Here is a 22,646-nt window from a genome sequence, read left to right as displayed (position 1 = left end):
GGGCTCAGGTGGCTGAGGAGCAGGTATGAGAGAGAAACGTACTCTGCACCGCATAGCTCCGCTCTGCGTTTGCAGTTTTGCACAACGTACACGTAGCGCCCGTGTAGAAGAACTAACAAGCGTGGGAAGGCCTGATGTCGGTACCCTGAATCAGGCGCTAAGCCAGCCAGGCCAGGGCAGGTGGCCCTTCACCTAGGCGAGGGCTCCCCGACCCCGCGCCCCGCCCCTCCGAGCGCCGGGAGGAGACTTGGGGCGCAGGCGCACTCGCCGCCGCGGCTGTGTCGGCCTCCGCTGACGTCAGGACGCCTCGCGGGTTAGTCCCCCGCCCCGGCCCCCGAGTTCCGCGCGGGCCGGGCTGGGGCGGGGCGTCGGGCCAGCTGAGCTATCCGGTCAGACCGCGCCAGTTTGAATGAAAGCTCCTCAAGATGGCGGCGGCCGGGGCCGAGGCGCGAGGAGGTGAGGGCTGGAGAGCGGCGCTCCGCACTGTCCCCCGTCCGCCGGGCAAACTCCCGAGGCCCGGGAAGCGGGGCCGGGACGCGCGGGCCGGCCGGAGCGCGACGCGGCGAGACGCCGCCTCCCGCGCCACTGACACCGCGGCCCCCAGACGCGCGCCGCGGGCTCCTCCCTGCCCCCGGCCCCTGACCCTCCTCGCGGCTCGGCCCGCCCGCTGCCCGCAGTCCCCTCCCGCGCCCGACCCCCGCGAGGCCCGGCCCGCGCGGCCCGGCCCCCGCCGCCTGCCGCGCCCGAGCCCCCTCCCCGCGGGAAAGCCGTGCGGGGGCGTCCGGGCGGCCCCGGCGGATCCCGGCGCGGCTCGAGGTCCGCGGGCACGCTGGGGGCGCGACTCCTTTGTGGTGGTTTGAGCGGGACGTTTGCGGTCGGGCTGGCTTCGGAACTGGGGAGCGGGAGGACCCCGGTGGGGTGAGTGTGACCTCAGTGTCAGGAGCGGAGAGAGGTCGGGGCAGAGGTGTGAAGGCTAAGCGAGGAAATGAGTGAGGATGCACCCCGATGCGGACGCACCGGGAGGGGCGGTTCCCCGTTGCAGAGAACCCCAGTAAGTGGGTACTGGCGGCGGCAGCCCCTGGCTTACGGGAATCGGTTTCCCCCCCGGGGACTTGCGAGGTATTTATGTGGACGCCGAAGAATTCGGTGCCGAACGTGTGTTTGTGCGCGCGCTGAAGGACGGGAACTTTCACTGCCTTCTAGAATTGAAAGGTATTTCCCAGCGCTGCGCCTCTCTGCGTGGATTATGGATTCATTACCCCCCAACTTTTCCTCCGCTAGGGGTTAGTGTGGAACTAGTGTCAAGTTTTCGTGGTGGTCATGAAATGTTTAATCTTACCAATGAATTCTTTTTCTGCCGCGGGGGCGGGGGGTTTGCAGTTTTTTATGTTCCAAGTTTTCTTATTCCCCAAAACAGCGTTTCCGTGGAGGGTCGCGTCTTGAATCCTCGTGTTACTCGGACTGGGTGAAAATGGTAGGAACGGCAGACAAATCCACGTTGGGTAGATAGTCCAGAGGAGCCTCCTCTGCATGTTATCAGCATAATGACGTTACCTTTTACACAAAACATCCTGAGGTTATTTCAATAGAAGGGACTTAAGGGGTCGTTTCTATTCTGCCACTCCCCTCCCCCCAAACCACCACTCCAAAACCAGCAGACTCTCCCCCCCGCCCCCAGATATTTTGGGGGAAAATCCTTTTCACTTTCTTGGTCTAGAATCATGCGTCCTCTTTTGGAAGGGGTTGGGGGCGCGTGTGGAAATCGTACTTCAGGGTTTCTGACCGTGAAATCCCTGTGTGAGGTGGGGAGGGCGAGGGCAGATTATAGGAAGAACAGCTGTTCTCTCCTCCCTGGAAATTACCTCCAACGCAAAAGGTTATCACCACTACCTTGGAGAGCTACCAAGTAAAGCCTGCGTTTACTGATAAATTTTGTTTGGTAATCCCAGTTTACTCCAACCCTGCCATTTTTTTCAGCGAAGCTGAAACCCAGAAAGGTGGAAAGCTCCCTAAAATCATGCAGCTCGGTGGCCTGGCGGAGGCTGGGGCAGAGGACCTCTTGATCCTCTCTGGTAGCTTCTCCTAGCGCTAGCCATAAAGCCAGGTTCATTACCTGTTTCTAAATATCAGTTTGTGTTAACATACTTTAAATGCAGTATGGTAGCATGCTGTTTCCAGGAATTTGAGGGTAAAATCTTCCGCAGCACAGTTAGTTACTGGCTTCTACAAGGTTGATCATGGGGACGGCTGATTTTCTTCAAGCTTGGTGTGTGGATTACGTGTATTGAATACTCTCTGTATTGTCATTCTTGGCTTTGAAAGCAATACAGGAAATGAGTAGTAACAAAACTCAATATACTCTCCGTTGTTTTATTTTAACTCCTGGGTTTATTGACCTTGGTAATAATACATTGCAGCATGGGCAAAATAGGAGTTAAAATTTTATGCAACCTTCCAAAATGGGAAAAGTAGGCCATGTGATGTATGAGTATGTAACTATAGAATTAGATTTCAATTAGATTTCAGTTCTTATTGTTCAACTAAGAATCTTACATTGTTACTTTTTAACAATGTAAGATTATTTTAAAATATATTTAAGATGTATTTCTAACAATAGTGAGTGTGTCCTTGAGATATACCTTTTATTAAATGAGCAATTCTGTGTAGAATACAATGAAAAAGTCAAAAATATTATCTCGACTTTTGCATCTATATGTAATCTTATGCAAGCTTATAGACATGAAACATTTTGTTCATGGGGCCTAGTAGAAATTGGCATCAGTTAAACATGTAGGGTAGAGACCCATGAGAAAATCCAGGAAGACCAATTTACCAAAAGAGTTCTTTAATGGTTAACTTTTTCTTAAAGACGTGTACATGGTTTCTTGTCATGTGAATTTTTAGTCTTATAAAATTGCCAGTTGAAGGGTGGGGATATAGAGGTCTTGAGTTTTCCCCTTTTTTTTCTTTTGGTTTTTTGTTTTGTTTTATTTTAATTGAATAGCTATTTCACTAGTAAAGAATTCTATTTTCTTATTGTAGCTTGGTGTGTGCCTTGCCTAGTTTCACTTGATACTCTTCAGGAATTATGTAGAAAAGAAAAGCTCACATGTAAATCGATTGGAATCACCAAAAGGAATCTAAACAATTATGAGGTGGAATACTTGTGTGACTACAAGGTAGTAAAGGTAAGGCAAATATCTAGACCCTTAAAAGAGACCTAATCAGACTTCAATTCAGTATTTCATATTTCTGTGACATAAAAAGAACCTTAAAAGTAAGCAGAACTCTTCTTAATGGTTAAAATTCTTGGCCATAATAAAGTTATATGTCCTATCATCTGTTTTGCCAAATAACATTGAGAGGATTTTGAAGCATAAAATGTTCTTACATTAGAATATTTCAAGGTGCTTATATCAATATCATTCTACATCCAACTCTTGATTATCTCCAGGTGGATTACCAGAGCAAATGTTTTATCTGAGATTGGCTTCTCCTGTCATTCATTTTGTTCCTGAATCATATTTCCCCACTATCACCGGAGATGAACCTAGAAATTCAAGCCAATTTTAGTGTTACTGTATCTCCTCAAGAAGCATCACCGTTTGTATTTCCTGCCATCCTGTCAAACTCCTGATAGTAGCGAGGTTCTGTTGTGCGATAGAATGGCCTGGAGTTCACAGTCATTTCTAGGCTTCGTCTAGTACCTCGTGACTTCAGCTAAAAGTCATTTAACTTCTCTGGGCCTCACTTTGTTTCTGTTCCTCTACAGGGTTGTTCTTCAAGAAGCTCTATCAATCTAAACCTTACAGTATATTTTTGAGTAATTCACCTTTCTGTAGCCTACTTCCTCTACAAGAACTCTGTTTTAATTAATTAATCTGTCAATTCTTGCAGATGAATGAATCAGGAATCCTGTTTAATTCTTTGTTTTCCTTCTTTTTATCCTCCATATGGATTCAATCATTAAATCCGATTCTTCCTTTGAAACATCCATCTTCTTTTGGTATCACTGACTTCCGCACTCATTGGGATTTTATGATGAAGCATTTCACCTACACTCTCAGCAGCCTTCAACCCCAAAACAACCCTGTCATCTGCCAGTTCAGTTTATAAACCCTGGCCTGACCAGTCTAGCCACAGGTGTCATATAATCACACTTCTTGGTTCCGTTACATATTATTTCTATTCTTGCACTGCTCAGTTCTACTTGACAAGCTTTTTATCTTTTGCTTGCTTCTTCCATTTTTGTCATCAGTTTCCCCAAATTTTATTACTTTTCTGGACTTCTGACTCTATCCCTCACCCTCTCATATTCAGCTGCAGACTTCTGCCTCATTGGATCCTTCAAGGATGAACTCTCAACTTACCTTCACACCAGTTATCTGTATCTTTGTTCATTCTTTCAGAGGTGTCACCATTTTTCTTTTTTCTTCCTACCCATCCCCTTTAGGACTTTGCTTAATCTCTGATGTCTTTTTTGTATCAAGCACTGTTTTTCCACTGCTTTATCTTAATCAATAAACCTATTCAGATCTTCCTTAACCTTCAGAAATCTTTCTTAGGTCTTGCCTCCCCACTCAAGCATTTCCTGTCTTTTCCTTCTACTTCATTTCCCATTAACTTTTTAAAAACGGCTTTATTGACATACAATTCACATACCCTACAATTCACCAATTTAAACTGTACAATTCAAAGCTTTTTGTACCCTCAGAATTATTCTAAAATTGGTTGTGGAGATGGTTGCACATTTTCATTACCCTAAAAAGAAACCCCATAAAGCTTAGCCATCACCCCCCAAACCTCCCCATCTCTTTTCCCTGCTAACCCTAGGCAACCACTAATCTACTTTCTGTCTCAATAGATTTACCTATTTGGACATTTCATATAAATGGAATCGTACAATATTTATGTGATCCTTTATGATTGGCTTCCTGCATTTAGCATAATGTTTTCAAGGTTCATTCATGCTGTAGCACGTATCAATACTTTATTCTTTTTTATTGCCAAATATTCCATTGTATGGATATATCACATTTAATTTATCCATTCATCGCTTGATGGACATTTGGGTTATCCCTGTTTGGGGACTATTATAAATCATGCTGTTATGAACGTTCATGTACAGGTCTTTGTGTGGGCATGTTTTCGTTTCTCTTGGATATATACCTAGGAGTTGAATTGCTGGGTTATATGGTACCTCTATGTTTAACCATCTGAGCAACTGTCAAACTGTTTTGCAAAGTGACAGCACCATTTTACATTCCCACCAGCAACGTATGAGGGTTTCAATTTCTACATCTTCACCAATACTTGTTATTATCTGACTTTCTGATTATAGTTGTTGTCCTTGTGGGTATGGAGTGTCTCATGGTTTTGATTTGCATTTCTCTGATGGCTAATGATGCTGAGCATCTTCTCAAGTGCTTATAGCTGTCGGTCCGCAGCCTGTTAGGAACCAGGCCGCACAGCAGGAGGTGAGCGGCCGGGGAGTGAGCGAGGCTTCACATGCCGCTCCCCGCCGCTCGGGTCACCGCCTGAACCGTCCTCCCCCTGCCCCCTCCCCACCTCCCCACCCCCCCACCCCAATCCATGGAAACATTGTCTTCCACGAAACCGGTCCCTGATGCCAAAAAGGTTGGGGACCGCTGCTTATAGCCATTTGTACATCTTCTCTGGAGAACTGTCTATTCAGATCCTTTACCTAGTTTTTTAAATTGGGCTGTTTGTCTTTTTATTATTGAGTTGTAATAGTTCTTTGTGTATTCTAGATAGTCCCTTATCAGATACACAGTTTGCAAAAAATTTCTGCTGTAGCTTGCCTTTCCACTTGTTACTGACTTTTTAACCCTCTCTGTTCTGATTGACGGCTGTCAGTGGCCTCCTCAAGGCCAAACTCGAGGACCTCAGATCTTACTGTGCCACTTTGCAACACCTAACACTGTTGGCTACTCTTTTCTTCTCTGAAACTCTTGTCTTGGAGAGACTGCCTAGGTTCTGGTTCACATTCTGGTCCTACCGTGTACCAGTTGCGTGACCTTCAGCACATTACGTAAGTTCTCTTTCCTTCGCTGCTTCCCGTATGGGATGAGGATCATTACGGTACCGTCTTGTAGGGTTACCATGAACAGAGACTGACCTGTGGTGGTCACGCCGTAGAGGTGTGTACTGTCATCATTGTTACTCACCTCTATCTCCACTTCTTTTCGCCACCAGTTTTTCTTACTGTTCTTTCTGAATCTCCTTTACAGTCTCTTACCTGTCCTTCTGAAGTGTTAATACATAATCTCCAAGGCTCTGTCCTTGGCCCCCTTCTCACCTTGAAGCTGCTCTGTAGATGACCTCTTTCCCAGTGGTTTCTACTTATATCTGTCTATTTGGCTCATGACCCTCAGATCTTTGTGAGGCATTGACTTCTTTCTGAGCTTCATTTCAAGCTGGACACCCTACAGGTACCACATTCAACATATTCAAAACTGTACCCGTTTTCCTCCCTCAAATCTGCATCCTGATCTAGTGTTCCCTACCTAGTTTGACAGAATCATAATACTCCCAGTTACCTAACCTTATAATTTCATACTTTTTAAATTCTTCCTTCCTCCCTACCCTCTAAATCTAATAGGTCATCAGATTATGTGGTCTCTACCTCTCTGTCTTTTCCTGTTCATTCCTGTTATACTTTGACAGACAGAGTAAGTTACCAAGGAGTCTGCGCTTACATTGAAGGAGCTGCCAAATTTCTTTCTTATACTACAGAATTCTGAGTATTATAGTTCAGTTTGGGTAACTTTTGCTACTAGTTTCTCCTTCGTCCTTCTCCTTTTGGTTTCTTGCTTTGGAATAAGCACCCTTTGCACACTTATGTCCTCCTACAACCCACTTATATTCCTCACTTCTTATCCTGCCTACCACAGATAACTGAATCTGTAAGCCAGTATTACTTGAACGTACCTCTACCTTTTCTGTCTGTCTGTCTGTCTGTCTCTCTTATGTTCAGGGCAGGTGAAAGATCTTAACACCCTATCCTTTTCTTATATGTTCCCCTCCGTTTAGCTCATGAAAGACACTGTCTCAGTACCATATTCTTCAAAGCCATTACAGTTGTTTCTGAAACACAGCTCTGATTGCATTAGGACCTTCCTTTAGCCCTTTAAATGGCTCCCTGGTGTCTGCCAGTCTAAGCTGAGACCCTTTGGACTAAGGCTGTTATCATCTGGCCACCAGCCCCCTTTCCAGCTTGTAACATACCCTACTTGTAACATATCCTACTTGTATGTTCTCTTGTAACATTTCCTACTTCCTTACCACATTGATATACTTGTAAATTCTTCCATGTAGCTAAGGTTTACTGAGTGTCTACTAAGAGCTGAGCACTCTTGTAAGCATTGAGAGTTTAGCTGAAAAACAAACATAGCTTATATTCCAGTTCCTGAACACATCATGCACCTTTGTGCCCTTTTGCTTTTCTCCTCCAGTTCCCTCTTTGAAATATTGTTTCCCTTCTCTCCTTGCAAAATCCTGCATGGCCTGCAAAGTTCAACTGAAAGGTTACCACCAACCATAGAGCCTTCTTCCCTTCCCCACCTCTAGCAAAATTAATTGCTTTATATTCAGGACTTGTAAAGCACTGTTCTTGTCATTATTCTAGAGCTGTTCACATTTTGTAGCTTTGTTTCATACCTGCTGAACTGTCAACAATTTGAGGGCCAGGACTATGTCTTACTATGGCCCCTGGTACGTAATGGGTATTTAGTTCATGGTTGATGAATTGAATTGGGTTTTGCGTCAGTGATTTCTCCAGTCCTCACCGTCACTATTAGACTAGACCTTCATAGCTTCACGCTTAAATTATAGCAGCAATTTATTGACTAATATCTCCTGTTTCATCTTTCTGTCGTCTCACTCAATAAACATTTGAGTTTCTTCTGTGTGTCAGGTACTACATTAGGCAGTGGGAAAATAAAGGTTCATGAGAAACTGTCCCTACCCTTAAGGAACTCACAGCCCAGTGAAAAAGATTGACAAGTAAATCACCCAATGCAATAGTATAATAAGCGCTAGGGCAGACATCATGATGTGATCTGTGGGAGGTATGCCTGGGCTGGTCAGAGAAGGCTTCCCAGAAAAGATAATATCCAGCTGGGGCCTGATAAGATGAGTAGAGTCTTTCCTTAAGGCCTTAACATAGAGAATGGGGTGGTAGGATCTGGAAGTGGGAGACAGTGAGAGACGAGTAGAGGAACTCCAGCCGTCCTGCAGCAGTGGGGAGTCATCTGAACGGTTCTGAGAAGAGTGACACTATCAGATGTGCAATTCAGAGAGTTTTCTCTGCAGTGAGGAACGTGGATTGGCAGGAAGGGGAATGACGTGTGTACAGCTTACACTTTCTGAAAGGCTGCTGCAGTAATCTGGGCAAGAAGAGATGGTGCTTGAACTAAAGTAGTAACAATAAAGATGAAGATAAGTCGGTGATTTTTTTGAATTACAGCGGATGTGAAATTTAAGTCTGTGGTTTAGTGGTCAGGGGGTTGGCTGGGGATCCAGCAGTGAGGGCTCCACATCTAGGAAAGCTTGCCATGGCGTGGATAGTAATACTGTTCACCAAGACCCAGGAATATAGGAAGATGAGACTCAAGGAGGATTAGCATAGGAGGACTAGATTGAAGTTGGAGAAGAAGGTTGAGAACATTTAAGTGTAAGACGACCAGTAGATAGTTGGAAATGTGGCTCCAAATCAAGAGTGAGAACTAAATGGAAGCATTGTTCTTGAAGCGATTGGCAAGAAGATGGGGATTGAAGCCCCAGGACTGGGTACAGTTACCCCTTCATTAACTCTGCAGATATTTCTCCAGTGTTCTGCCATCTACCTTGTCACACACTGGGCACTAGCAATCTGAGCAGAGAATGACACAGAGGTGTGGCCCCTGATATCATGGGGTTTATCTTTCAGTGAGAGTAGAAAAACCTTAAATATCATTGTACAAAGGACTTAATTATAGTTGAGGTAAGGCTAATGTAACAGAAGGCTCTAGCGCATCCTGGAGAGAGTAGGCAGGTGTCCATGAGGAACTGATGTTTAAACTTAGTACTAAAGGGTGAAAAGATAATGGGGGAGGGTATTGAGTCAGAAGAGAGCCTGACTCCTTTAAGGAATTTGCAGTGTGAGTGGAACATAGAGGGACTGAAACGAGGCTGGAAGGATGGGGCAGGCCCCAGAAAGTGCATCTCCTTGTAGGCCAAGAAGGGAATTTTGGACTTTATCTTAAGGGCAATAGGGAAATATTTTGTAGTTTTGAGCAGGGGAGTGACTTGGGGAGAGAGGTGTGTTGAAAATATTATTCTGGCTCTTGCACCATGAGTGGATTGAAAGGATAAGAGGACATTGCAGTGATCCAAGCAGAGAAAACGGGTGAAGAGCCAGGACTGAGGAACAGTAAGTGGTACTCACAGGAAGAACTGTCAAAGCAACTGAGAAAAACTGGCGAGAAAGGTAGGAAGAAAATCAGAAGAGTAAACGTGGCAGCCCGAGGAGGAGATAATGTCAGCAAAATAGAGTCGTACCCAGTGGGTCAAAGAAGTATAAAGCTCCCTCTGGATTGAGCAATGGACGGGTCATTGACACCCTTAGAGCGTTTCTGTGGTATGGATAGAAGAAGCCGAAATAGAATGAATTAAAGAATTAGTTGGAGGTGAGAAAGTAGGGTCAAGTGGTAGGGGCAACTCTTTCAAGAACTCTAGCTTTGAAGAAAGGCTATGTAGGGTCTAAGGGTGTTTATAATTTTTAATTTTTAAAAATATCTGAGTAGATAATATGATTTTAAAAATTGAATGTTATAAAGCATCTTATACAGAAAAGAAATCTTCCACCCCGTGACCTTAGTCTCCAATCTCTGAACTTTTAGTAATTTATCATATCTTTTCGAGATCCCTTACCTATTCAAGCATTTATATCTCAAAGGAGGTTTAGTTTTATTTTGCCTTTAAAAAATAAGGGAGATTCAGATGCTAGTGAGGATCAGGAGAGAGCAAGAAACTGAAGAGACAGGAGAGGGGAGTAATTGACGGAGGAAGGACATCTCTCCTGTTGTACCTGTGGCCCCCTTCTTGTCTAGTTGCACGTTCAGGGTCACGTGCTACTGAAGATAACGGGGGAGGCGGTGGGATAGGGACCCCCGAGGGAAGTGGAGGAGGTCTGACATAGCCAACTCGGGAAGTGGGAAGAACGCTAACTGGGGGGACACCCAGGTGGTTACCATGACGCGCTCACGTCGGGGTCCAGTGGAGGTCAAAGGATGTAAGTTGTGGCAGTCCCAGTGCTGTGTGATGTGTCTGTGCCATGTTCTTGCCATGTCACCCCTTCACACAGAGAAATTTCTGACAAAACTGTGGGTGCTCTTTACTAACATCCTCAGCTTATCAGTGGGGAGCCCCCATGCACATCGGTGGGCCTTCTCCCTTAGGGATCAAATAGTAAAGAAATACTACCCAATGCTTTGACTTCTTAAAGTATCCAGACCATTCTATGTCTCTAGGACTACCACTATACCGCATGGCACATACTAACAACATATCCACATTTAACAATAGAATCATACTCCTGAAAGACTGATTGCACTTAAGAGTGGTTTGTTAAGAACTGGAATAACAGAAATCATTAGACTAAAACCTGAATTTTAGAGACCAGGAAAGCAGAGCTCCAAGAGGGACTTCTCCAAGGTCATGTTGTTCATTTGTGTCCGTCTTGGGCCTCTAACCCAGGCCCCAAAATTCCTACCCTCTGTCGGTTACTGGTATGGAAATCTAGTGACTTTCCATTGACCGTAATAGTTCTCAAACTGTGTTCTCATGGAACACTGGGATTTTCATAATCAGATTCAGGCTATTCTACCACTAATATTGAATATTGTGATTACTTCAAAACTTGCAGGGGAAAAATAGCTAATGGGAAGGCAGATTTTTGTTGTTCTTTTTTGTGCCCCATATATATGTATTCTAAAGTGTTTGTGCTCGCTACCACGTGCCGGCTACAGACAGCAGATGACAGAACAAATATTGAAAAGCCATGAATTGCTATCTCCAGGTTAAGTTGAACAGCATGTATTTCTTTTAAGGATTCATATCGTTACTGTTGTGATTTTTATATCGCATACGTGTTGGTAGTCGTATTTTTCGTTATACATTCAGAAACATTTAGTCAAAGCCTAGGATATAGTAGGGAATTGTGCTTGGTTCTGGGGCTGCAAAGAATAAGATTCTTTCCTTCCCCACAAATGGCTTATAGTTTAGATTAGAAATGGGAACACGAGTTGGCAGTAATCAGAGGCAGGGAAGACTTCACGAGAGAGATGACATTTGAGCTGAGTTTTAAAGATGAAGTAGGTTTTTCTACACATAAAAGAAGTGTTCAGTAGACAAATGGAAGAAGACATTCTAATTAGAAATAACTGTGTGAACAAAGCAACAGAAAAGTATGAACAGGCCTGGCATGTTCAGTTACTAACAGCAGTTCAGTGTGGCTGGAGGGTGGTGTGTGAATGGGGCCATGTTGGAACATTGAGTCAGGGAGGCATCAGGGACCCAGTCAAGAATGATCTTTGTTACAATAGGAAGTTTGAGCTTAATTCTTTAGGCAGTGGGTGAGCCATTAAAATTTTTAAGCAAGAAAATAACAGAATGGCTGGCACTGTGGATTTTTTGTTTTTATAAGAAAACTACACCTTAGTAGAGAAGGACAGAGTATGGAGTGTTATCAGTCTGGTGGCAGGGAAACCGGTAGGAGATCAATGTCCTAATCCAGGCACGGCTGAAGGCTTGCAGGAACGGGCGTTCTAGCGAAAGAGGTGGGCCAGAAGAAGCATGTGGAGAAACTTGGTGATGGGTTGAGAGGAAGGAAGAGGTGAGACTGACCTGGTTTGCGACTTGTGTGACTAGGTAGATGGGGGTAAGGCTGCCATTGATGGGGAATACAGGGAGAAACCATTCAGGAACAACAGTGGCGAGCTCCATGTAGATAGATTGATTAAGAACCTGTGGGACAGACATCCAGTAGGCTATTGACTATATGGGGTTGCAGCTAAAATTTTGGGAGAATCAGCATACAGTTAAAACCATTGGAGTGAAGAGGTTGCCCAGAGAGAACATTTGGAGCAAGAATTCTTAGTCTGGAATCCACATATCCTGAATTTACCCACTGTATCATACATGTGACTTTTGATAGGGGAAGGTCTGTAGCTTTCTTCAGATTCTCAAAAGAGATGAACACTTGTTTAGTGTGAAAAGGGGCCAAAGACAGAGCCCTGAGTGTCTGCATTGTGTAAGTGCAGTTCCTAGTAGACAAGATGGAATTAAATGTATTTACATTGAATGAAGCTCCCCACAGAAACACCATGGTTTCTAAGAATTGTAAAAACCATTGGCCTACAATGAAGTCAGGTGTTCAAAGCTGTCCGAAATTTGCTCTTGCCTTGCCGTTACAGTTTTCTCTCTCGCTTCAGTGTTCTAAACTTTAAAGCTGGCTAAGTCCATCTCTTCACTGTTTTCTGGATACTTCATGCAAATCTTAGCTCCAAGCTTCTGCTTGTGTTTTTCATCCTGCCTGCCCTGTGCCCTACCCAACAAATGCTATCAATCTTTCACAGTGTAGTTTGTTCTACTTCCTCTGTGGCTTTTTCTCATTGACCTATATTGATTTCCCTCTGTGTATTTTAGTGGTATCTATTGTCTTATTTGTTTTGGCATTTAAAATTGTACCACCTTGCACTGCTACTTATTTTACATACTATTGCCTTCCTTTCCCAGCGAGATTTTGGTCCTGAAGGCTAGTATTACCTTGCATCTCATCACACCCTCTAGTGACCGAACTTTCATATGCTCGTTATAGATACTAAAATATTTGAATGAATTTAACCTAAGCTAAACATAGTGGGGAAAATGTCTTGAAGAAAAAAATTAATAAGATGCATTCCAAATTATACAGGAATGATTAACAGATCATTTTTATGACTCCACTCCATTTCTATAGGTAATCAAGAGTTGATTGCATATCTGAATAAGATACTGATATCCTATGAGACTTAAGAAATTTTTGACTTTTATTTGAAATTTTAGGGTATTGAAGTAATTGAATTTGTTAAGTCAAACTGATTTTTCTGTATAAAATTATCTTATTTTTCAAAATGGAAAGATCTTTTTTGGATTTTAAAAGTAAAACAAGGCTTATAAAATAAAAGGAGTCTACAAAATAGAAATAAAATGTTACTAATATTTCTGTAGCACTCATGTTTTCGAAGCATCTTTACCATCCGTAAATTAGGTAGGTACAATGTGATTAACATACAAAACTTGCAAGCGACTCATCATAAAACAATATATTATTTTGGAAGTTGACTGCAGTGGCATAGTGTTCTTAGTTTTGCTGAATGATAATTTAGCTTAATCATCTGACTTGAAGCCACCATTTCTGTTTCTTTCATTGTTTGCTGGTAACTTTGGTATAACCCAGGGCTATGGTAGGAAAAACTGTAGCAGGGAAAAAAAAAAAAAAAAAAAAAAAAGAGGACCAGGGTTGCATTGCTTTATTTTGGAATCAGAAACGTTTTTAACTTTCATAATTAAGGGGAATCGGTAATGTTAGATACTGCCAAGTGGATCTCATTATTACTGAGCATATATCTGCCAACAGCAATCCCGAATTGTAGTAGTCACCTCAGGAGGGAGAAATCCATGCTACGTTTTAGTGAGCCAGTATGACTAACACTTCAATATATGTCTAGGCTTTTTTTTTTTCCTGGAATCATAGAATATATTTTCATAGAAGTACAGTTTTTGTGCATATGCCCACACCATAATTGAGCCACTTTTTTTAACAAAACATATTTTGACCATTTTCACAAAGAAGCAAAGGTCTTTTAATTAACAAGCATTACTGCTTATTGGGTAGAATATAATAAAACATCGAGATGAAGATAAGCACTCTCACTAGTCAGGTGACCTCCTGCAAAGCTGCCTCAGTGCTCCTCACCGAATGGTGCCTCCGCAGTGCGGCTTATACCACATTTCCTAGACCTGCCAGGCCACTTGGCATTAATAAACTATGACTAGTAAAACATCCTTACTTTATAATAAAACCTTTATTAAAAATTTCAGGGAAAAGCAAATGTATCCCAGTTAAGTTTTTATCAACATCTATGAATTAAAATAACTAAAAACTGTAGAATGCAGTTTAATCACTTTAATATTTCAGAAGGCATTTTACCCTAGCGCTCGTGGATATATGTTCACTATTCCAGAGAACAAAGACAAAATTGAGAGACTTTACTTGAAAAATTTTTTTCTTACATACACTAGACTACCTTTTTAAAGAGAAACTTAACATAGCATTGCCTGGCTTTAAGGGAAGAAAACGTAGCCAGTCACTGGGGTGGGAAGGCAAGATTTCAGGTACCATGGTGGCCAGCAGCAGTCTGAGGGATAAGTCAAAATATTTGATCTTTGGTGCCTTGAGGGCCTGCCACCTAATCCAGCCGTGGGCAAGTCTAAGGTAAGAACTCTCTGGAATTGTGCTGTTCAGTAGAAATATAGTACAAGCTACATATGTATACAGTTGGCCCTATGTATCCCCGGGTTCTGCACCCCAGGATTCAACTAACCCCGGATAGAAAATACTTGAAAAAAATTCCAGAAAGTTCCAAAGCAGAACTTGAATTTGCCATGTGTTGGCAACGATTTATATAGCATTCACATTATATTAGATATTGTAAGTAATCTAGAGATGATTTAAAGTATATGAGTAGGTTATATGCAAATACTGTGCCATTTTACATATGGGACTTGAGCATCCGTGGATTTTGGGTTCCGAGAGGGGTCCTGGAACCAATCCTCTGGTGAATACTGAAGGACGACTATAATTTTAAATTTTCTTGTAACCATGTTAAACAAAATGGAAAGAAACAGGTGAAATTGCTTTCAGTAATACATTTAATTTAACCCCAAATATTATTTCAACGTGTAATCAGTATTTACACACTGATTAAGAAATATTTTTTAAAAGTTAACAAATATTTTGCGTTATTTTTTTGTGCTGAGTTGTTGAAGTGCAGTGTGTATTACACTTAGAGCACATCTCAGTTCAGACTAGCCACATTTCCTGTGCTCCGTAGCCACATGCAGCCAGGAATGACTGTATGGGACAGTTCACTCTAGAAAATCTAGGGGATGTGTGCCCAGGACATTGAGAAAAAGAACTTCCCTCATAGCCAGTGTGAAATATGAAATTACGGACCTTAGAGGATGCCTACATCTGTGCTGGCCAAGCAAGCCACTGACCTGGGTCATAAATTATTTATTTTGGGACAACTTATTTCCATGATCAAGATCAATATTTTTTGTGTCACTTGATCACTGTTTGGTAACATATTCATGACTTTCAGTACTTTTATGTTTCTCCAGGTGCGACTCTTTTGTCTGTGGTCAAACATCATGCCACATGTAAATTCTATGCATAGTTTATGTAATATAAAGAAAAATAGTTTTATTTTTATGATTTGTATTTCATCTGCTAGTAACTTGTGACTGTGTATTCTGAACTTTATTAAGAAAAATGATAATGAATACCTTACTCTTTAAGATATTAAATTATTTTCAGTAATTGGGTCTGTCATAATCTGATTTGCATTTTCTTTTATATTTTAAGGATATGGAATATTATCTTGTAAAATGGAAAGGATGGCCAGATTCTACAAATACTTGGGAACCTTTGCAAAATCTCAAGTGCCCATTACTGCTTCAGCAGTTCTCTAATGACAAGCATAATTATTTATCTCAGGTAAAGAAAGGCAAAGCAATAACTCTAAAAGAAAATCACAGAGCTTTGAAACCTGCCATTGCTGAATACATTGTAAAGAAGGCTAAACAAAGGATAGCTCTGCAGAGATGGCAGGACGAACTCAACAGAAGGAAGAATCACAAAGGAATGATTTTTGTTGAAAATACTGTGGACTTAGAGGGCCCCCCTTCAGACTTCTACTACATTAATGAATACAAACCAGCTCCTGGAATCAGCTTAGTAAATGAAGCCACCTTTGGTTGTTCATGCACAGATTGCTTCTTTGAGAAATGTTGTCCTGCTGAAGCTGGAGTTCTTTTGGCTTATAATAAAAATCAACAAATTAAAATCCCACCTGGCACCCCCATTTACGAATGCAACTCAAGGTGTCAGTGTGGACCCGATTGTCCCAACAGGATTGTCCAAAAAGGCACGCAGTATTCACTTTGCATCTTTCGGACCAGCAATGGCTGCGGCTGGGGCGTAAAGACCCTTGTGAAGATTAGGAGAAGGAGCTTTGTCATGGAGTATGTCGGAGAGGTACGCTCGCTTCTCTCATAGCAGACAGTGTGCGGGAGGCTCATGTTCTTGAGGCGCTGCCTTTTACCTCAGTAACAAACACGCTGGGTACGTTTTGCTGTTAGTTTTGCTGTTACCGTTTGCAGATATGTACAGACTTCAGGTTTGAGGGAAGGGTTCACTGGCATCATGAGAAATACAGATTTGAATGTGAACAAAAAGAATTAGATACAGTGACAAATGAAGTAGAGTCGTCTTTCAACAAACACCCACTCATAGTCACTGAAACTGGCATTTGTAACTTTGAAAATATGACCACTATTTTTACACAAAAGTCCTAAGAAGAATATCAGATCTAAATACATCCTGACTTGGAAACTTTTAAATTGTAATTTACTTCATCCATTTGACCAAATATGATTAAGTGTAGTTGGCAAAACTCAATTTTGCATCAGCATGAATGATACTGTAGAGTACATGAATGCTTTATGAGCAAGTATTGTAAAATACACATAAAAACATTTATTGCATCCACCGATAAGAAAAATCCAAACTCTTTGCATCTGTAACTCAGCTACAAAGACTATTCTCTAAAATACCAACTACTGAGCACATTTATTTTTATACATATAATGTATATATACAAAAAATAGTATTTACCACATACTATTTTATGCATACTATTCTGAGCACCTTACGTTTCAACTCTTACTAAATTCTCTCAGCAACTCTGTGAGGTGGTAGTATTTCCTCCATTATTACACAGCAGGAAACTGAGGCACAGAGAAATCAAGCAGCTCGCCCAAGGTCACTTAGGAGTAAAGAAGAGCCGAGGTTCGAAACCAAGGCCCCAGAATCGCTGCACTTCACCCTCCACCACACTTCCTCAAACCGAGTGGTGGGCTCAGCTGTGGCTAGAAAAACATGAGTGTGACTGCATGTCTGGGGTTGCCAAACCAGATATTTTAAAAGTTGTTTGGAATTGGATCACCTTTAGTTATGTGTATTCATCCAGAATTCTGAGGTTAATCTGCATCCCTATTTTGATCCTGAAATTTTTAGATAATGGCATATTATTATAAATCACTATTCAGAATACTAGACCTTGTATAATCAAATTGTTCTCTTTTTTTGGTTTAATGAATGCGGCAGCTAAATTTGGTTGACACGATGAATCACTTGAGCCATTTTTGGTTTCTTGAGCTGAGTGTGTGTGGTCAGGCTGTGTTCTTCAGAGCAGAACTGTATAGATGATGGTTGTGAGCTACAGAATTTCATGAAAACCACCTGTTCTACAAAACTAAACTTTCCAAACAGTTGACTGCAAATTTAACATAACTTCTCTCCTGTATTTGTAACAAATTTCCATTTGTAACTGTACACAGATTCGTTATAGGAAAAATATGCCTTCAGAGCATATTTAGAGCATACCTACTTCTAAATTTAGTCCTTTACACTCTGTTATGTCTTACAGAGAGCTGTAGTTGTGTAGCTTTTTTGAACATATCAATAAGTTAGAATCGAAGTTGGGTACTGTTTCAGCTTGCTAATTGTTGGGTTGTCCTCACTCTCATTTGAACAGTCATACTTCGTCTGCACCATCCGTTCTCCTCTCTTTGATTTCCCTCCTCTGTTCATCTAGCTCTTCTAGAGTAGTTTATGTGAATGTTTATTTTGATGGCACTTTTATTTCTTTTTATGCACTTGAAGGCATTAATATGTTTATTAATAGATTTATGGTTGGGTGTTTCTTCAGCAATAGCTATATAATATACTATAGTTTTTTCTTTTTAGGTAATCACAAGTGAAGAAGCTGAAAGACGGGGGCAGTTATATGACAACAAAGGAATCACATATCTCTTTGATCTGGATTATGAATCTGATGAATTCACAGTGGATGCAGCTCGATATGGAAATGTGTCTCATTTTGTGAATCACAGTGTAAGAGAGAAAGTATAGACAGGACTAATTAGTACTGTTTTAAAAGATTTTCCATACTTGAGGAATAATTGTCTTTAAATTATATACTCTTTCATTATCTCCAAAGTATTTTAATACAAGGGCCTCTTCTGTTAATTCCTGGTATTATTGCTGTTTTAGGAAAATTCATCGAGGTGCCTACCAAATAACATTCATTTTGCAGGAGTCTTTACGTATGTTACTTCATTTACACTTTCCAACAACTTTATGAGATAGGTATTGTCCTCATATAGAGGAGGAAATTAATGAGCAGAGGTAAAAAGTTTAAGAATTAACACATAACTATATGGGTTACAGAAGTTAACACAGCTAAATTTAGGATATACAACTAAAGAAGGGTAGATTGCTGTGTTCTCTTAAAATGTAAACATGTTAACGTTTTTATAAAATTTAAGAATTTCTAGAGTATTGAAGTATTTAGGGCTACTTTTCTAAATTATGAATTAGTATTCTTAATTCTTGTTTGAAAAGAACTTAGAATACACTTGGAACCTTAACTCCAGAATCTTATACTCTATAAAAACTATTGCCAAAAGTAAGGGAGTTTAGGAGTTACTGGACACCTCCTAAGTGCTAGATGGATAACATAGTATTAGGCTTGTGAGATTGACATTATCTCTATTTTATAGATTAGATGACATTATCTCCACTTTATAGATTACAAGGAAAATGTGTCTCGGAGCATAAGTTCTATAGCTGACCATATTAGGAGGTAGACCGTGTTAATCTTTTGATGGATTTTATACCAAAAAACTAGTTTATGATTAGTAATGAAATGTCAGGGACCTTCTGACTCCTTTGTTTTCTGGTTTACTTAAATGTTTAATTTTTTCTTAATGATAAAATTGAGATACTCTCCAAATAGATGTATTCTATTCAAGGACAATTAAACGGTTATTTTGATTTCTTAGTATGAGTCACTGGATCTTTCTTGCGTATGCTAGAATTTAGTACTGAGTTCTCAAAATGCTGAATAATTCCAAACAGAAGTTTAAGAAATGAAACCCCATGCAATATGAAATTTGAGCTCTACAGTGCTGATCTGATTTTTTAAAAGCAGTTACTCAAGTTCTTTAAATATGCCTTACTAGAGCATGTTTTACTTTTAATTTCAATAATTCTATTTCTATTTCTAGATGTTCTACTTGGGCATTTTTTGAATCTTTCTAGGCTCTTCAATAAACTTTTGATACAGTAGTCCCTCCTTATCTGCAGTTGCACCTTCTGTGGTTTTAGTTACCGGCTGTCAAACATGCTCCAAACATATTAAAAATTTCAGAAACAAGCAAAAAAAAAAAAAAAAGGAAACCTTACTAAAATATTTACAGGTGAAATGATAATGTTACCTAACATTTGCATTAAAATTCTCCAAAAACAATTAAGAAGTTGGGACTAGATGAAACCAGATTGACAAAAATGTTAATAAGCTTTGAAGTTGCATAGTGGATATGTGTGGACTTACTATATTATTTTCTCTAGTTTTATGTATGTCTGAAATTTTCTGTAAGGGAACACAGTATTTTTAAATGTGCATGCCTCAAAGACCTCTAAACAATAAGCAACTTAATTTCTAGTAGAACTTAAAACTAATACTTTGGGAAATTAAAGATTTGATATAGCATGTAGAAGAGCTTGTTCATGTCAATTTTACTTCAGTGGGTTCTCATGTTCCTTTTTAGTGTGACCCGAATCTTCAGGTGTTCAACGTTTTCATTGATAACCTCGACACCCGTCTTCCCCGAATAGCATTATTTTCCACGAGAACTATAAATGCTGGAGAAGAGCTCACTTTTGATTATCAAATGAAAGGTATGATTTTCAAATACAGTTTCTTTGGTGGAGTTTCAGTGTGAAGAATCTAATCAGAATAGGAGAAGACCTTAGAGCATCTGAACCAAACTAATGTTAAGGTTTTAAAAAATGAGGCTATAAGAGTTTGTCTTTTTGCTCAGGGCACAAAGCTAATCTGACAGAGCTGATACTAGACTCCCGGTCTGCCTGATCTTGGGCTGAGTAATGCTCTTTCTTCTACAGCATGTTGCTGCCTGCTTTTTTCAGAACTGCCATACAGAAGCTTATTTATTATAACATCTTTTCTCAATAGTACTTGTATTTAAAAAATCTTAAGCCTACATTTCTGAATATTTACTAAAAGATGTATATTCGTAAGATTGACAGTATGATTTAAATCACATATGAGCTTATTCCATTCCTAACTGAATCTGGCTTTTAAAGAGAACATTTAATTCTGTTTGCTTTACTGTGACAACATGTGTTTTCTTTTCTTTGTTTTTCTAAGTATGATGCCCTTTACATATTGTTACTACTTGACCTTGCTTTATGGCTCTTAAGCAATTTATGAATGCTTGTATATTGGATTTTACTAGTAAGTTTCATCATTTCACAAATCCATTCTCATAAATATGGACTAATAACATACACTTTACCTCTTACTAGCCCACAGCATCCTTTCAAGACAGTTTGTAATGATTCTATCAATTTACAACTGATAGAAAATTTGAAACTCATTATGAATTGTCTTAACTCTTTCTCCTGTATTTCTTTTTCTACGTATTCAGGTTCTGGAGATATATCTTCAGATTCTATTGACCACAGCCCAGCCAAAAAGAGGGCCAGAACTGTGTGCAGATGTGGAGCTGTGACTTGCAGAGGTTACCTCAACTGAATTTTCAGGAAATAGAACTGATGATGATTATAGTTTTTTTCCTAATGTTACCATTTTTTAAAAATAAGTATTTGGGACTCTTTTCGTATTATCAAGATTATACACTATGTTAATTTACAATTCGTGTTTCCAACTATCGGCCAAATGCATTACTGATGCTTCTGAAGAGAGTGACACAGGGTCACATAGACTAATTTGAAATATACATATTCAGACTATTTACAGATCTGTGTAGAAGTCTGTGTGAATAGAGAAATGCCTCCTTCGGTGTTTAAGTGTTAAACTAATGATGTAACAGTCACTAAGATCAAACATTCGACTTGCCATACACCTTGAATTTAGAGAAATAGAGTTAATTCTTATTGGACAAATATACAAGTTCTATTTTTGTTATTGTCATTCCTGTTTACCTACTTACTACTCATTGTACTTGTATTTGAGACAAATAGGTGATACTGAATTATACTCTATTTTCTACTTTCATTAAAACATTGAGATCTTAATGATATAGAAATTTAAGGTCTAAAATTAAATGTAAAAAAATTTAATTACAGCTTGATTTAATATTTTGAAGCAATCTAGACCACTAGGAGCGGTGGATGTCTGAACCAGTAATTCTAAAAGATTTTTTAATCCTGTAGAAGAAAAATATCCAGAATGTTCTCCCTAAAATTCTAGAATGGCTAGCTGTTGTGCTTCTTTGAAAGGATGGGGCGGTTGGGACCAGGAGGGCTTTTTGGAGTGCCAGGCAGCGGAGATGCAGCACTTTAAGGGCCCTCTTGATAACATGAATGAGGCGATCCATGCTGAGCAGCTCTGGTCTCCACAGTAAAACAGGATACCCCCTGAGAGCAGCTGTATGTAACGATAATGTTCCACACAATAACTAACATTACATCTTCTGAATTTCAGGTAATTTTAACATTTCCTTTCCACCAAATTTAATTATTTTTATAATAAATAAAGGGCCTGCAGGCCCTTCTTAAGAAGTGATCTATATTTTGAACTGATACTTATTTTATACATGAACTTTTTTAATGTGATAAAGCTAAACTTGGCTTGGCCAAAGTGTGTGTCTGAATTATGACCATTTATTACTTGAACTATGAAGACTGAAATGGAATATATTCATCGTTTGGGGTTTTTTTGTTGTTGTTGTTTTTTCCTACGTAGTGAAACCTCAGTCCGGAAAAACGATATTTTCATCTCTTTCTGATCCTGGGACTTCTAATCATGGTGTCCAGCATGAAGGCGAATGCAGCAGATAAGTCTAAATCTTGGTATTCTTAATTAAGTTCTGCCAGAGCTCCCTGCCCGAGGCTTTAATGACCTACAGTAAGCTTGGGTAAAACTGAACTGACTTCAAGAAAGCAGCACTTCACATCTTAATCCTTAACCTCTTTTTTGGGAGAAGCTACACTTTGTTATATTGCTATCACAGGATTTTGCTCTTTCATAATATAGGGTAAATTGTTTACATGTTTGGAGCCTCAGAGTATATCTATCTGCTCACCAAAATTTGCCGAAGGTGTCAAGGAAAAATACACATTTTTAGTGCCATTTTTTTTCTTTATGAAAAAATAGTCACATGGTGTCAGTGGTAAAAAAGCATCACAGGTTTACAGGCCAAACTTGCTT

At 40.2% G+C, this 22,646-nt stretch overlaps 1 protein-coding gene across 1 annotated transcript; it reads left to right on the top strand.

The window, feature by feature from the left end:
• The first annotated feature begins 394 nt into the window (after positions 1 to 394).
• SUV39H2 (SUV39H2 histone lysine methyltransferase) lies at positions 395 to 21,323 on the top strand. The gene is made up of 5 exons (XM_061181569.1): positions 395 to 456; positions 15,692 to 16,363; positions 18,137 to 18,283; positions 20,002 to 20,131; positions 20,902 to 21,323. Exons 2-5 carry the CDS (start codon positions 15,695 to 15,697, stop codon positions 21,006 to 21,008), a joined length of 1,053 nt encoding a protein of 350 aa, XP_061037552.1. The 5' UTR covers positions 395 to 456; positions 15,692 to 15,694; the 3' UTR covers positions 21,009 to 21,323.
• The last annotated feature ends 1,323 nt before the right edge of the window (positions 21,324 to 22,646 follow it).

Source organism: Eubalaena glacialis, chromosome 2, assembly GCF_028564815.1.
Source record: "Eubalaena glacialis isolate mEubGla1 chromosome 2, mEubGla1.1.hap2.+ XY, whole genome shotgun sequence".
Taxonomy (NCBI): domain Eukaryota; kingdom Metazoa; phylum Chordata; class Mammalia; order Artiodactyla; family Balaenidae; genus Eubalaena; species Eubalaena glacialis.
Note: the sequence above shows the minus strand (reverse complement) of the source record. Positions and strands in the feature narration are given on the sequence as shown.